Source organism: Indicator indicator, chromosome 1 (assembly GCF_027791375.1).
Source record: "Indicator indicator isolate 239-I01 chromosome 1, UM_Iind_1.1, whole genome shotgun sequence".
Lineage (NCBI taxonomy): Eukaryota > Metazoa > Chordata > Aves > Piciformes > Indicatoridae > Indicator > Indicator indicator.
Genome location: NC_072010.1, coordinates 97,152,950 through 97,170,142, shown reverse-complemented (window position 1 = coordinate 97,170,142; position 17,193 = coordinate 97,152,950). Strand labels below are relative to the sequence as shown.

Sequence of the window (17,193 nt, the reverse complement as noted above, 5' to 3'; positions counted from 1 at the left end):
ATTTTAGAAAAATTTTAGAAATATCTGCTGCTTTTAGGTGCCCATTTTTAGGTATATCATGCATCTGTATTTCAGGAAGTGCTGATTATTAGTCTCTCTCAGGAAAATAAATGTTCTAATTTGTTCAAAAGGTGTCCCCCAAAAAACAGAAAGGCATTTTCTGATGGCTAATTATCATCTAAAATACAAACAAATGAAGATGTTTATTGTTAACACGAATCTTTAAAAAAAAAAAAAAATGCTCTCCAGTCAGAAGATTCAATTTAATTCATCAATGTGCATACCTGAGGTGCTATGTCATCTACATTCAGTTTTCCTGGAAGAGATACTAAAAGGAAACAAGTCACCACAGTATATTTCAGCTGAACTGTTCATTTTCCTTAATTCTTCTTTTCCATGGAACTTGTACACCTACTGACAATGTTTGTAGAAGAACACCGTACATCTTTTATTTATCTCTCATGTCTTCGTTGCTTGGATCTGATCTGTTCGTGAAGAGAAATGGCTTGTCTTAACAAAGTTGAATTCTTGTTATATTTTGCTTTCTGAAAACACAACTTGGTATGTTATATGTGGGACAATGCAGTTAAGAGTTATTTTCAACATGTGCTCTCATCCACTGCTGAAACACCTCCACAGCCGTTTCCCCCCAAATATTGGTAATATAATTCAAATTTTATCTTTTTCATGCTTTTAAGGTAACTTTGAGAACAGTAAGGTGTAGAATTCTACTTTCTGAAGCACACATTTCAGTTTCTTGTACACACTTCAGCTGTCATATAACTGAATGTGAACTAATTCCCCAACAGCAAAGGATTAAAAGTTTGGTTTTGAATAACTCACATGAAAACTTCTTTCAGTAGCCACAGTTCTTCATACTGCTGCCTAATTGGACTTCCCAATTCACTTCAAGCATTTCCTTAGTTAGCATAAATACACTGCACTCCATTACAAAATGTGGAAATCAGCACAATTTCCCCTACTAATAGGGAACATGAGCTGGGTTTAGACGGTTGTCAGACAGGTTACTGATGATGGGTTGTTGCAATAGTAACCTCATTACAAAATAGAAATGTGCAAACTCAGCCTTCATTAGGGGAAAAAAAGGCAAAACCTTTTGCCCTTGCCACCCCAGATCTGCAAAAGGTAACTAAGGAAACATCGCTGTTGACAAGGAGATCTGTCTGTTCATTAACCATTTCCTCCACTGAATTTTATTGCATCCACAGGTTGTGATTTAGGGACCACTATAACTTCCAAACATTTCGATCTAGTGCTGCTGTAGGAATGAGGAGAATCATAGTAAAAATTTGTTCTTGAAATATCAAAGTCTTCATCCACTAAAACTGTAACTGCCAAACTGCATGTGCAACATGTATTGTTGCCCCTCTTAAGCTTTTGTGGACACTAAACTGGCATATTTAAAGAAAGTTCTTAGATAAAGCCCATCCATGGAGAAATTCAGCTTAGAAAATCAAGAAGTTTAACAATCTGTTATAAATACGCTAGCCAAAAAATGTCTTTTAAAATTTTATTGGGAATAAAAGCAAGCAAACAGTGCATGCTGGGCTGAAAGGGACAAAATCACAGCAACACTACAAAAGCTTCTACAGTCTTATATAGAACTTTATTGCTAACTCGCCCTTGAACACAAATCACTTATTATATTCATAACAATTCACGAGAAATGCTATGAAGAGCTATGTGAGTTGACAACAGAAGCACATGCTTACTGTGCTTAGAAATCTACATAAACATCTTAAACTTTTGTCAAAAATATTTAAACCAGCATTTGACATCCTTTTATGTAGCCTGAAGTTATGAACAAAACCATGGACTCAAAATTTGGATTGAATGTTCCTCAAAGATAAAAGACCCTAAAAATCATGGAAAAGATTGCAAAATAAGAACTGTGCCTGAAATTAGGAAAAATACACATGATTTGGCACCTCCCTCTATGTTAATAGGATACACCATTGAAGGAAACTTGGTAGTAAGATGCTGCTTCCTTATGCCAGAACTCTTTTAGATGATGAGGATGTGTCACTGTTCTTCTGCAGGGCAGTAAATCTTTTTATAAAGAGTATTTTTGGCTACTACACATTCCTCTGAAAACAAGATCAAATGTTTTTGTATTCTGTAATAACACAGTAAAATAAACCATCTCAAAATCTTCGGTGTAGCACTTTTGCTTAATTGTGCAGCTTGCCCTACAACTTCATGACAGATGTCTGGAATGCAAATAAAATAATTTGCTGTACTTGGACCTTAGAGCTGCCTTCCAGAAAGGGTGGAGACAGACTTTTCATAAGGGTGTCATGCAATAGGACAAGGCAGAATGCTTTTAAGCTAAGGAGGAGTATGTTTAGATTGTATCTTAGGAAGAAGTTCTTCAGTTACAAGGGTGGTGAGACTCTGGAACAGGCTGCCCAGGGAGGTCGTGGATGCCTCCTCCCTGCTGGTGTTAAAAGCCACCAGGCATGAGGCCTTGAGCTGTCTGGTTGAGAGGTGGCCCTGCCCATGGCAGGGGAGTTGGAGTAAATGATCTCTAAGGTCCCTTCCAACCTAAGCCATTCTATGATTCTATAATCTCCTTCTGATTAAGAGGTAAGGATTCTAAGTAAGAATGACAGTCTGGTATCCGTAGATAAATGGAGAGATTTTAAATCAGGGGCTATAACGAGTATTACTCGGTTGTACTGTGAGGGAAATGAGGTTAGCAGCACTGACTCTGGAACATCGGTGACATCTAGCGGCTGCACGGCACAGGACACACCAGTACAGAGAAACTGCCTTGCAGATTTAGATTATACTACACCAGCTAATACACTCATAACGTAAGCAACATAAATTGGGAAGATAAAATTAGAATGAGTCTACCACGACAATACCATACTTCACTATTCTATACATTTAGCAGTATGCAGGAGGACAAGAGAGGACAGATCCTTACCACCATATAATAGAAGGATACACAGCATCCAAATCAAGATTGTGATTAAAAATATGTATACATATTTTCAGATGGATCTGTTGTTCTCTATGTAGTCATGAATGTCTGCATATGCTATGATGGTTATAATGTAAGCTGTTCCTATTTTGGCTCTAGATAAAAGAACTGAAGCTGAATACTCAAAACAGGTGTAATTGTCTCGGTACTTCACTTAATTTTCTAGCCTGGTAATTCATCATTTCCTAATACATAACATTAAGTTATGTAAATCTGGGACAGGACAGATAGAATAAATTAAATAACAAACTATCACAATAATAAACTGAAGAGCAGGAGCTGGTATTATCATTGTTTACAAGACAGTGTTACACTGTTTGCAAGAGTATGAATTAATATTTCATAGCATGCGCTTGACAAGAGAAACTGACATGATCCTTTGTGCACACTACGGAGCTAAATTAAAGGCAAATATGAGACAGAGCACCAGTACTCACTGTGTAATTTGATCTGACAGCAGAATAGGACAGAAAGAAAACAAAGAAAATAATAAAGAGAACTTAAAAAATGAAAAAGTTTAAACAGAGTGAAAGTAGAGCAAGAGAATCACATATGATATACCTTGGAGCCAATCCACACCTTCTTGTAATCCTTCTCCTTTAAGAGCATCACTAGCACTGAAACAAACAAACCAAATCACCAAAACATTGTAAAAATACCAGTTTTAGTGGAATCATCACTGCACTTGCAATTCACAGAATTGCAAATTAGCATCAAGTAATGAAGAAAGTACATGAAGAAAGCAGCACCTTCCCAATATGGAAACACCCATTTCAACATGTAATCTACTTTAACTCCAGTTTCAAGGCTGAGGAATCATTCCTAGAACATGAGGGGTCCTGCAACAGCTCTCGCTGAAATCAGCCACGTTGTTCCGTGGCACCTCCACTTAGGTATCTCCCTCCACAAACTATGCTTATAAAAGATATTTACTACCTACAACAACAGTAATGAATTATAGAATTGTTCAGATTGAAAAAGACCTTGAAGAACACTGAGTCTAACTGCCCTTCCATGTAGTTCCTATATATAGTAAGAATGTTGGAGTACTGGACGAAGTATAGTGCATACACGCTTCATTGTAACAGCAACTCTACAACTGTCTTTTAATATATATTAATATTAGCCTACACTGAGGACAGTGTGAATCACAAGGGTGCAAATATTTAAAAGAACCTCAGTCTTCAGCATACGAAAGCTAGACAGCAGTGAATCTGGACTGTTGCTATGGTTAGTTATAAAATTGTTCCACAAAGCTTGGGAATTAATCAGTGTAATCTCTGAGACAAAAAGCAGTGACACCTGGCTAATCAGGTTCATATTAAAAGGGCAAAAATGAAAACTGTAGCTTTTAGGAGCATTTACCTTATGACTTTACTTATTTTATTTATAATATCTGAGGACTTGAATAACGCAGAAATCTAACTTCCATAAAACACTTCTGATATAAGGAGAGTTTTTTTCCTTGTGAACACTGGTCTTTCTATTTATATGAAAGTCTACATCCTTCAAAGAAAAGACATTGGCTCCTACAACTAAAAATCCTATAAAACATTACATGGTACAAAGAGTAGTGTCCCTTTGAATTCATGTGACAAGTTTATTTATAGTTTTTCAACAGTAGTTTACTGAAGCATCTGCAGAGTGGAAAAAAAACAACATGAAATGTTTTATTTCTGAAACCTGCAAGACAAACTACCAGCAGCGCTGTGTTAACAATTCTACTCAATTTCCCATCAAAAAATAATGACAGCTAATTTTCTGATAAGAATACTACTTTCCGATTCCACTAGAGGCCCTTCATTTCATTAATTAGGTAACAGTTCTATCATGAAGATTTTCAAGACGGTCCACATAAATTTATTGTGTGTTTAATACAAGTTTCATAGCAAGTACTGTAATATTACTATTGTTACATGTGGCAGCACAGCATGTTATCTGGCTGATTTCGTCTATATTATGTAACACTGAGTGTTATGATAGAGCTAAAATTGAATGTACAAAGTAATACTAATAAAAGGTTAAACAAAAAAGAGGGAAATTTACCAGATATGCCAGGGCTTGTCTTTGATGTTTTCTAACGACAGTAACTGAGATACTTTCACAGATGATATTGCATCCCTGAGGTCCATCTTGTTAGCAAAGAAGAGAATAGGTAGTCGACGGTGCTTAATATCTAGGTATGAGCGGAAGTAGAAGTGTCATGACATTAAGCAACACTTACTAATCTCTACACGTAATAAGCTACAAACAATACAGGAAGGTATTTTGCTCACCTGTAACTGCAATTCTCTGAAGGTTGTATCCTACCAAGATGCACATTGTTGGGTCACATGCATGCTTCAAGAACGCTCACAAACTTTCTGGCAGGCTTTAGGATCTTCCACTCCCTCTCCCCCTATCTTATACATACATTTAAAGATGTAGGTATAAACAGCTGGTGAAGCTGAGGAACAAGACATCAAATCACTGCCTTCAAATACTACTCATCTTCTGTTTAGTGTGGACTGGATGTGTAAAATGATTTGCGTTCATTCATAACCTCACAACAATAATTGCGTAAGGGTAGTCAATCATCCTTTGCCATCTTGGAGAGCATGCATGACTTCATAAAATGGGAAAAAACGCATATCTAAACATCCCTTACCCTGCCTTCACTTGCAGAATTATTTCTTTTCCAGAAGCTCTTTTCAGCAAGCATTGAGAACAACTGACCAAATCAAGTACACTGGCAATTTGTGGCATACTTGCACGCTCAAAAGCATAAGCTTCGCTGATTACCACAAAAGATTAGAGAGTCAGTGGATGGAAACAAAGTATACTCTCTTCAACTTGACAGATGTAAAACTGCCAAAAAATTTCCAGCACTAAGACTAACTAAGAATTTTTCACATGAATTAAATAATGGATAAATTGCAAGATTAGAGAGAAAAAAAAAAAAAGGACTCGAGTCTATCAATCAGTTCTTGACGGGAAAAGAACTTAGACCCCTCCTTCCTACCCCATGATGAAATCTGCTATATGGGCTCTTTTTCAAATAGTAAAACTAAAAGGCTATTTCACACAGGAAACAAGCTAAAGATGTATTAAAAAACTTCCAACCTAAGCCAGCTGCCCCAGCAGGGTAGGGGCAAAGTGGATAAGGACAAAATAAATCCCCAAATCTCATACTGTCACTGCTGAACTTTTAAAATTTTCAATTACATTACTTTCAAACCCCCTCCCCCACCCTGTGAAATCTTTCCACAAAATCAGTGGAGATAACGCTACCTACCCATATTCAGAGATCATGGCTGCTGACCAACACACTGATAATTTTCACAACTATTGACCCTCCCTAGACCAATTTTTTCCTCTGATACCCTTCAAAACAAATCAAAGGCCTCAGAATACAATCATTAAATCTTTGTTTTGATTTCATAGTTGTACAGCTTTTGTGTCTCCTGATTGAGACTTGCATGTTAATTTATACTATAATTAAATGAAATGCAGTGCCCACAGGTTGCAGGTTATGGATAAATTAACTTGACATCACATATGCACACAGCCAAGTTAAACAAGAAAATTTCAGTGTGTTTTAAAAGCAATTGAAAAGATGCACAACCTACCCACATACTCATAAATGTACACTTAAAGATATTTGCTAAATAAAGTGGTGGTTGCAGAAATTCACACTATTTCCTACCTTATGACATTGTTTCCCACTATGCTGTATTCCCTACCCCCTCTTTATTTCTTTTACAGTTATTAATGGAAAGCTAACATTTTCTGGTTGCAAGTAGCTATGAGTTAAGACAGTTTTAAAATTCACAGATGCTAGATGTGCGTGATATGTGACTTTATGCAAAGAATTTAAAATTTACATGAATTTCAGTTCATTTTAGAAGCATGTGCTGTAAAGTCAAGTGACCCAAGAGTCAATATCTAAAGACTACCATCTTGCAAAATGCTGAAGAATGAACTTGATTAAAAATGTACTAAGATCCAAGTGATCATTAAATGAGCTGTTTAATGAGCTGCCACTTATCTAAGTACAAATAGTTTATAGTTCTGATTCACAAAGCAGTCCCAGCTAGTACAACTTCCGACTCATTAATGCTTCACAGTACACATTCATTCCTTTTCCCCTGACAACTCCAGGCAAAGTTTGGCAAAAAGAGAGGGAATTTCTTTTACTGAAGGATTGCTAAGATTTTTAGACAGGAACTGATTCAAGGTTATTACACTGCATCCATTTACACCTAAAGCAAACATGTCAATTTAAACCACTTCAGAAGGTTCATAGAGGCAGAAATAGATGGGGAGAAAGTAGAGTATGCAAGAAGAAAAGCAGAACAGCAATACAAGTAAAAATGTAACTGTTTTACTATATCAATGCACTGATTAATTTAACAGCTGCTTTTATCTAACATTACTACTAGAATCACTTTTTATTCTCTTTGGTTGTCTTACATATCATCTATCAAAATACGAAACAATAGAAAAGGAACATTGTTCCTTCATTTGAGCTGAGCTGCTACAAGGCAGAAATACACAACTCTGGCCTTTTCCTAGTTTTATGGAATGTACTAGGTGGCCATAATCTCCAAACTAGATGTCTCCAAACTATAAGACCCAGACACATCAATAACTGAACAGCACTGACCTGCGACATTAGCATTAATAACCTATCAATGCCTAAATGAACAGCCTCACCTAAGCTTGCATCTGCACCATCTTAACGTTTTCACACTTTTTCTAGTAAACCAGTAAGCCTATTACACAAGTCTTTACCACGCGCCCTTGGTACTACATGGTTTCCATTTTACCAACAGAACTGCCTTTTACTACTGTGGTTAATAACTGCTTTAGCACAAAGTGTCCTGGCCCCTGTGTAATGCACCTGCAGCCTTTGTTTCACCTCATCCTCCCCTTTGACATTTGCAAGACTGTCTTTTCAGTGTCTGCACCTGAAGTGGCTCATACCCTTGAACAAAAAATTGGGGGCCCACTGAGCTCACACAAACTCAGTTACAGCATCTTTGCCAATTAATGTATTACATGTAGTCTTCATGGAAAATAAAATCATAGTAAAATAGCTGCCCCTACCACATTACATGTCTTGATTAGAAATGCAAATTAGCTTCTCATTTCTTACTTTCAGCATGGCAACTCTACAAGTTGAAGCTCTGCCATCTTAATACATATACAAGGAATTACAGGAGTTATTTAACTTTTAAATTTCTTGCATGATTTTTTATAAACTGTTTAGTCAGAGCAACTACCTGAAGTGCTTGAAGTCAAAATTGTGGAATGTTTACAAAAACATTCCAGTAATTTTGGCTATACAGAAGGGAGAAGAAGTGAAGAACTAACTGGTTTCAGAACTTAAAAAAGTGTAGCCTCATGTAAAACTTACAAAACAAACAAAAACCCTAAAACCAACCCTCCAGTCATGAATCATCCCGCATCTTCTTCCACCCCATGTACCTCTTTATAGGCAATAAAAGCCGACTGGTATTATTATCCCTCCTTATTTCTAGCTCAAGCATAACAATAATTTAAAAAAAAAAAAAAAGTTACACTAAAGGAATTAGTTATATCTTCATGGAAAAATCCACACAGGGAGTACTTTTTTGTATATGTTTCTCATCACACACAGGCGCTCCAGCTTCTGAAGAATAGTCAAAGACTATTCTTCCTTAAAACAGTGCCACTTTTGATCTATATTGATTAATGAAAGACCAGTCCAGCCCACTATAGCCAACTGAAGCATGATCATTTGTAACTGTGGATATATATAAAAAAAAACCCTCCCAAACTTATTGAAGGCAATTATTGTCCTCGTATTCCAGAACAGCTAAAATACTTATAAAATATTCAGAATGAAGAATGAATCAGGTCTTTTAAGACAATATAGCAAATATGAAGACAGAAAGGGAAAAAAGCCTCCTCACCTGGATGATTCAGAAGGGTGTCAAGTTCTTCTTTGGCCACAACCATTCTTAATTTGTCACTGCTATCAATGACAAAAATAATGGCTTGGCCTTCTCTGCATAACATAAAAAGAGCAAAGAGGCAAATTATAGGTTCTCATAAACTGTGATTAAGAAAAGGCTTCAAAAGAAATACCAAAAAAGCAAACAAACCTGATTTCCCCTCCCCCTCATTGTTCATTGATGTTATTTACCATTAACATTTGAATCCAGTACTATTTCTGAAATTCAGTATCTGGTAACATGCATAGTTTTTTGAGACATAAGGTTAGCTACATGACTCATATGAAGTTCAAACTACACAAACCCTCAGAAAAGCTTTATTTCACCACTAAACTGAAAAATCAACTCTGAAAATGTAAATAATTCTAGTCTGACAGTGTGGTCAAGGTGGAGAAAATCTCAAGACAAGTTTCTCTAGAAATTCTTTATTTACCACACTAAAACAAGTTTATTTAGAGAAAGGTCAATTACCTTTCTTAAAAAAAAAACTGTGTCCACAGCTGTTTAACAACTAGGTATATTAGCAGATTAATTCAACTTTTACAAAAATCTGCATAAACAAGATCTTTTATTTTGAATAACAGGTAAAATCTTTCCAGTATTTCAAATCATTAAGTCATTTTGCTGGCTGTATAATCACAGTCACAATATATACAGTACTATTCAATCCATTATTTCAGGAAACTTTATGACTTGATGTTCCACTTACTGAAAATTATTTGAAAACAAAATAAAGTCTGACCAGTTCAGATGAACAGTCATAAATACTCACAAAAATTTTTAATTTACATCAATGTTTTATACACTTCTCCTTCCTAACGTTTCTCTTAGAGAGCACTGTGCCTACATTCTTCACCCCCCAGCACCATCTACCTTTGTATTTTTATCAGAAATAGTCAAGACCCACTGCAAACCAGAAATAACTTGACCAGCCCAAGATTGTATGAGAAGGTCTGTTCTTTTCTGGAGCACATGGTAACTAACAGCAAATGAAGCTTTTGCATATCAGCTGAAAATGCCTAAGTATTTTTCTAGAGTAATCAGAGTTCTAATACAGTTACTACCAAAAAAATAACTTTGCAAACAGATAACTGTAATAGACACAACGTGCCAGGAATTTACAAACATTTAAGATAAGCGTACTTTGGATACATCCTAGAAGATAGCTTCAAGCCAAACAGAAGAAAGGGCAACCTTCAAGTACTGCAAGGCAACTATTTAGACACTTGATCAGATTTGATTCCCACTTTGCAATTCTTGCAAAATAAAATTTTGCTTAACTTCATAATGTACTGTTCAGTTTATAATTTCTAAATTATTCTTATAAATTAATCTTAAATATGTGACTACTGCACTGGATCAGGAACAGAGGCAGATATAAGTGCATATTTATCTCACTTGTTAGCATTATCTAACTTTTTGTCTTAACCTACTGTTAAGACAAAAAATGTTGTTTATGTCACACAAAGGATAAGTTACTGTGCAGTCAGAAAAACAGCTGAGTGCTTCATAAGAGTAGCCTGAGAGCATCAGTTATTAAAACAAAAGATTTGGGAAACAAATCTACCACTCTTGAACAATAAAAACCTACCCACATGTTTTCAAATTCTAACACATATTTTGCACAGAAAGTAAATGAAGTGTTAATCCTCAATTAAAGAATACTTTAAGATCTATCAAATTAAATACTAATATTTGACTATAATCATCAGAATTTCTCTGTTCTTTTTCTCTAAGCTCTTTCTGTGTGATTTACTATTGTTCATCTTAAATCAGCATCAGGTATTACAGAACAAGACAAAATAAATGAAGATTCAAGTTTCATTAGAAACTAGAAAGCCAGAAAACAGTAACTAAACAGTAAGCCAATTCTATAGTGTTATACAGTGAATATCCTGCTTTATAAATAATATTCAAGATTACTTGGTCATGTTCTTAGGTAAATGTGTCTAATTCTCTGAGGTTATTGTCCTCACCCCTGAAAATCTTAGCCATCATCTTTTGGTTAAGTCACTTACCTACAGAAGAACAGAAAAATAGGAAACCTAACTCATCTTGATGCTTTCTTACAGGATTAGCTTTCAAGTTCCAACATTTAAATCCCATCTCTGGTATGCTTCCCCCAGCTTCGAGTGAACATGATGTCTTCAAAAGCACGTGGATTAACAGCTTTTTTTTTTCATTTTTTAAAACAGGAAGAAAAGTTTTATTTATCCAGAATGCCCTTCTGTCAAACAACAGGTTAAGTATCCACTGAATAATTTCTAACCACTGTTTTGGTTTACCATACTTCTGTTTAGATAATGTACACAACAGCTCATATGAGCAGCAATGTGTTAAAATAAATGATAGGCTTACTTGTAATAATGTTCCCAGAGGTTTCTGTATCTCCCTTGACCTGACATATCAAACACTGTGAAAGACAAACTGCAAAGAAAAGAAGTGTGTGAGGCACAAAACAAAACACAAAACCTCAACTATTTTCTTTGTATCCTGATGGAAAAAAAGATCAACTTGAATTCTAGTCAGCTGAGAAAGAGTAACTAGAATTCATTTGGGACTCTATATCTGCCTTCAAAATATCTTATTCAAGTTTGTGGTCTTATTATAGAAACATTTCACAATGGAAAATGGGTTTCTTTATTCTCCAAATAACAGAACTAAACCAATTATAAATATTTACATAAAATAGAAAATAAGTTCCCATTCGGCCTCTCTTTTCATCAATATTGAATATTTATAATGTTGAGCAAATGAAATTCAGATGAACTATGACTTAAAATCCATAGCCTGTCTTAAATTCTGCCCCTAGACAAGCATCAGTAGCATCCAAAGGCTTCTGCTCACAAAATAAAAGGCTTATAAAAAAAATTTGAAAATTTAAAAGATATCCCACTTTCAGAAAAATAATCATCTTCTGGTAATAACAGGCTACTTCAGGTGACCAAGCCAAAAAAGGTAGCCTTTGCAACTTTTGAGTTTTCACCATATATACAGCAAGTCAACTTAAAGAACATCACAAAAAATACTGACCCCCTGCTGAAGCAAAACTGACTGCATTATTAGGCTTTCCTAGGTAGTCCCAAATAGCTCCCCAACCTCCCACATCTAAATGAGGAGGTTTAGAAATAGAAGCTCTCCAGACATTCTTACCATTCTATATCTACACATTATCTGATTTTAAACTAGCTGTTCTGCAATGTATAAAGTTATTAGCAATCTGCAAACAACATTTTGATTGTAATACTAGATTAACGGGGTTTTGGACTGGGAGTCAGTTTGTGTGGCTTGGGTTTTTTTATCATTCCACACAGTACATTTGCTGGCCATCTTTCCTACAACAGGATCAAAATAAAGAAAAGCCACATCAACTGACTTACATCTCACACAGTCAAACCCCAAAACTGCATCATGTGGATTACTGAGACAGAATACAGTTGTTGAGCCTTCTATAAAAACATAAAATCTATCAGTCCCACATATCAGCTCAAGGAATAAACAATTTTCTTGCAGATTTCTCCTTCAATGGCTCGTGCTACTTGACTAACTGCACCCACTGAAATACATTGAAGGCTATAGGATAAAAAAAAGAATATTTACTGTTACCTCCTTGAATTATCTTTGTCTCATGACACTCTAAATCTTAGCCTTCATTCAGCTAATGACTTCCTTCTCCCTTTCCTGACCTTTGCACTTGCCATCTTTACATTGCTAATGCTGTGACCACCATTTTTCATTTAATGAGATTAGACTGCAATCTTTTCAGAGTTCCTCCAGTGAGAGTGCAGCTGTCTCTCCTAAAGTCTGTAACAGTGCCCTGTTCTGAAATTGTAAGAGACGGGAATTAGAAGCTTACATACACTTAATTTTTTCTTTTATTTATTATTTATTTTTAGTTTAATACCTGCATAATTTTATAACACCACAAAACATACAACATATTATAATGCCATCTGTCCTGGATCATGATCAGGATCCATGATCATGTACTACAACATTTCAGCAAACTGCATGTTATTTCATTATACCACTACATATTATACTCCGTTACATCCTACTGAAAGAGGTAATTAAGTCCAACTCTTGCACATTAATCATTACTGTTAAATGGAGATGTTAAATGTTAAATTAAAGAAACTACCTCGATGTCTTGAATTTCTCTATACTGAATCCTATTGTTGGAACGATGTCCTGAGTTTGAGCCTTTAAAGCAAAGAAAGCACAAATTTTACAACCACATTAGAAAACTTCAATATTGAAGTATATTTGAAAAATTAATATGCTACAGATCTTTTCCCGGTGAACTATGCAATACAAAGAACTTTCTACAAATTCAGACACTACATATTCAAAAGCACAATAATTCAAAATTCAGGTTTTGTATTTCCTAGGAAATACAGTGGATGTTATTGGACAACAGCACTGAAGACATTTTAGCCTCAAGAGTGAGATTACACCCTTCACGTTATTCTGTATGCACATATATGTGTAGATATTACCTATGAAATAATTAGTACATAAATTAACACAGAAGATAACCATGTAATAGTTACAAAAGATAACCAGTGTAGTGGTCAGTGGCTTGATGTCCAGATGGAGATAGATGAAAAATGGTGTCCCTCTAGGGTCTATACTGGAACCAGTGCTGTTTAATATCTTCACCAATGAGACAGACAGTGGGATTCAGCACACCCTTTGCAAGTTTTTGGATCATACCAAGCTAAATGGTGCAGTTGATATGCACCAGGGTCAGGACAGTTCCCATTATCAATACAGGCTGGTGGAAGATGTGACAGAGAGCAGCTCTGCAGAAAAAGACATGGGGGTGTTGGTGGACAAAAAGCTGAACATAAGCCAACAACTTGCAACCCAAAAGGCCAATTGAATTCTGGGCTGCATCAAAAGAAGCATGGCCAGCCAGTCAAGAGAGGTGATTCTGCCACTCTTCTCATGACACCTCACCTGGAGTACTGCATCCAGCTCTGGGGCCCTCAGCACAAGCAAGATACTGATCTGTTGGAGCAGGTGCAGAGGAGGAACACAAAGATAATCAGAATTGGGGCTGTTCAGCCTGGAGAGGAGAAGGCTCCAGGGAGACCTTTAAACTACATTTCAATATCTGAAGGGGAGTATCTACAGGAAGGCTGGGGAAGGACTATTTAGACAGGTTTGTAGCACTAGGACAAGGGGCATTAGGTTTAAACTAGAGAAGGGTAAATTTATATTGGACATTAGGAATAAGTTCTTTACTATGATGGTGGCAGAACACTGGAGTAGGTTGCCCAGGGAGGTGGTGTAGGCCTCATCCCTGGCAACATTTAAGGTCAGGCTTGATGGGGCTCTGAGCAACCTGATGTAGTTGGGAATGTCCTGGCTTACTGCAGGGGGGTTGGTCTAGATGATCTTCAAAGGTCCCTTCCAACCCAATGCATTCCATCATTCTATAACAGCTTACAGATTATTATAGAAGTCAAAGTTCGTAATATTTGTGCACTTTGGAAATCATAACGTCAACCCAAACAAGTTCGCATAATACCTTAAATCTCTTAGATGAAAGAGAATCACAGAATGGTTTAGGTTGCACGGGACCTTAAAGATCATCTAGTTCCCACCCCTCTCCCCGCCAATGGGCATGGACATCTCCAATCAGATAAGGATGCTCGAAGTCTCATCCAATCTGGCCTTGAATGTTTCCAGACATGGGGCATCAACAACCTCTCCAGGTAACCTGTTCCAGTGCCTCACCACCAGTAAAGACTTTCTTCCTTACATGTAATGCAAATCTACGCTCTTTAAAGCTGTAACCCTTTGTTCTACGACTATATCCTCTTGTAAAAAGTCCTTCTCCATCTTTCTTGTAGGCCCTCTTTAAGTACTATAAGGCTGCTATAAGGCCTTGTTGAAGCTGTCTCTTCTCCAGGCTTCTATCAAGAAATTAGATTGGCCATAGTCCCTGCTTCTATTCATAGGCTGGAGAAGTCTATGTGACATTGAGAATTATACAGCAGACATTACATAATGGCCTAACTGTAGTTCTATTCCAGCTACTAGACTACTGTAAGAAATCACCATTTACCACAGAGGAATGGCCAAAACATAAAGCATTATTCACAGATTTGTCTGATAACCAGGTTTACTTCTGAGCTAGCCAAGGAACCTATCAGCCAGGCTGGTGCAACAGAATAGCTCTTTTAAGAAGCATTGATATTAAGTAGGGAGAAAGGTCACATCCCTTAGATTACAGAGCTGTCTGAGAGTGTGACATGCAATCCTTATTAAAAACTGTGTCTGTAAGCAATTGACTCCTCACATACAACTGAAGCAAGGTTAGCTTATTCACCTGCATCTGCATTATGAAAACGGAATTCCACAATTTTAAACAAACATTTTAGTCAGTGGTTCACGTCACCAAAGGAATATTTGTGCAGAGCAGAAGAGGTTCTACTTGTTTAATATTTATTTCAAATGTATTTATCAGGTGCAGAAGAAACAACTGCAAACATATGGAGAAATGCTTGTATTTGCCAGACACCTTATGTTGCCCCTAGGGTAAAGTAGCAGTTCTTAAGCAGACTAGGTGTTGATCCAGAATCTGTCTGTGGAACTTACTGAAAAATAAACAATTTCATCAAGCCTAATCTAATGACATTTGTTGCAAATTTGTCATGTCTTCAAAGGACAGGATATAGATGGTATGCAAAACTACCCTCCTAAGGCATCACATTAAATAAAAACATCAATAAGTAAATTCTCATTATATGATCTACAGTAAACAAGTTCTATTTATTCTATTGTGCAATTCCCTTGGGACCTTCTCTAATACCTAATATTATGATATATCTTGGAAGTCTACACTCTAGTTAGGAATTCTTTAATGCTTAAGGCACGATATAAAAATCCTACTACAATAAAGGTCTCAAAAATTACATAAATATATAATTTGCCTGATACAAACTGTACCATTTCTCCCAAACAACTGCCAGCAGATAGTAATCAGTTTATATTCTTTATTTATAAATCTATTTAATTTCCAGTGGAAGAGTAATTGCCAGGAGGAGCACCAGATTCTTCACCATGTTAGATTTTTAAAATAATGCCCAGTGGTACTCTTCAGGAAAAGTTCAATGGAAAAAAAAAAATCTGATGTAAACAGCAGAAACTGCAGTTTTCCAGATGCATATAACTCAAGATGCACAAGCCTCTGGCTTCACACATGCCTATGAAAATTCATCTATTTCTATTCCATAACTACCTAGAAAGAAGGTAATGCTACTTTAAATTTTGTCTAGAATACTACACACTCTTAGTGGACTGAAACACTTTTCACTGGATGAATGAGCTGCAAATATAAATGCTACTTATTTTGAAAGCTATTCTGCTTTAAAAATGCTGAAGCCACCATTGAGTGTGTATCTTCATATTATTTCCCATTTTATTATTTATTACACACTTACTACATCTCAGGAAGAGATTAAAATAAACATGATAAATGCAGGCAAGTTGTACAAATGTGTTAAACCCAAACGTTCAACACCACTTGTAACTGCAACCTTGTAGCAATTATTTAAGTGACTTAATAATAAGTGTTTTGGTTTCTGATTTGAGCGATCATAAATCCTTCTGCAATTGGGTGTTCTTAGAAAAAAATGTGCCACACTAACAGCAGTGTTTTTTTAGGGAATGTTTTGATAATATGCATGAGGATGCTTACATTTTGTTTAATTGGAAACTCTTAAAATATATTTGTTCCACTGCACTAAACCAAAAAGCTTTCCAGATCCTTTCCATAGTCAGATTTAGTATAGCAACACACAAAAACTTTAAACAAGCATCAACTGTACAGTAAAAACTTCAACAGTGAGCTAAGTAGGCTACTTACATTTGAAGGTTTAAGTTTATTTATGATTGTTGTTTTGCCGCTGTTGTCCAAGCCAAGGCACAAAACATGAACCTCCTTTTTCTTCAGCCCAAGCCATCCTGCTAGCTTGTCAAACAATCCCATGCTTCTGGCTCAAGTGCACAGGGATCACCTGTTCAGAAAATCAGAGAAGGAAATAGCTTTTGGGAAACAGTTATATGCACAGCAGCGCTAGCACAGCAGGTGGGCATGTGGCTAAGTAGTTCTTAAATTTTTAAAAGGACAGAGTGAGTAAGACACCATACAAACACTGCCCAACAGGTTTGCTTGGTATACTAAGTAAATGG

General features: G+C 36.2%; 1 protein-coding gene across 2 annotated transcripts; it reads right to left on the bottom strand.

Moving 5' to 3' along the window:
- Positions 1-420: 420 nt before the first annotated feature.
- ARL6 (ADP ribosylation factor like GTPase 6) lies at positions 421-16,990 on the bottom strand. 2 transcript variants are annotated; one of them, XM_054383989.1, is made up of 8 exons: positions 16,868-16,990; positions 13,130-13,191; positions 11,347-11,415; positions 8,947-9,041; positions 5,057-5,186; positions 3,572-3,627; positions 3,448-3,460; positions 421-485 (listed from the first exon to the last, which is right to left on the bottom strand). In XM_054383989.1, exons 1-8 carry the CDS (start codon positions 16,988-16,990, stop codon positions 449-451), a joined length of 585 nt encoding a protein of 194 aa, XP_054239964.1. In that variant the 3' UTR covers positions 421-448. The 2 variants fall into 2 exon arrangements, with proteins under 2 accessions (XP_054239964.1, XP_054239954.1); XM_054383979.1 differs by lacking the exon at positions 3,448-3,460 and having other exon boundaries at positions 460-485.
- Positions 16,991-17,193: the final 203 nt, after the last annotated feature.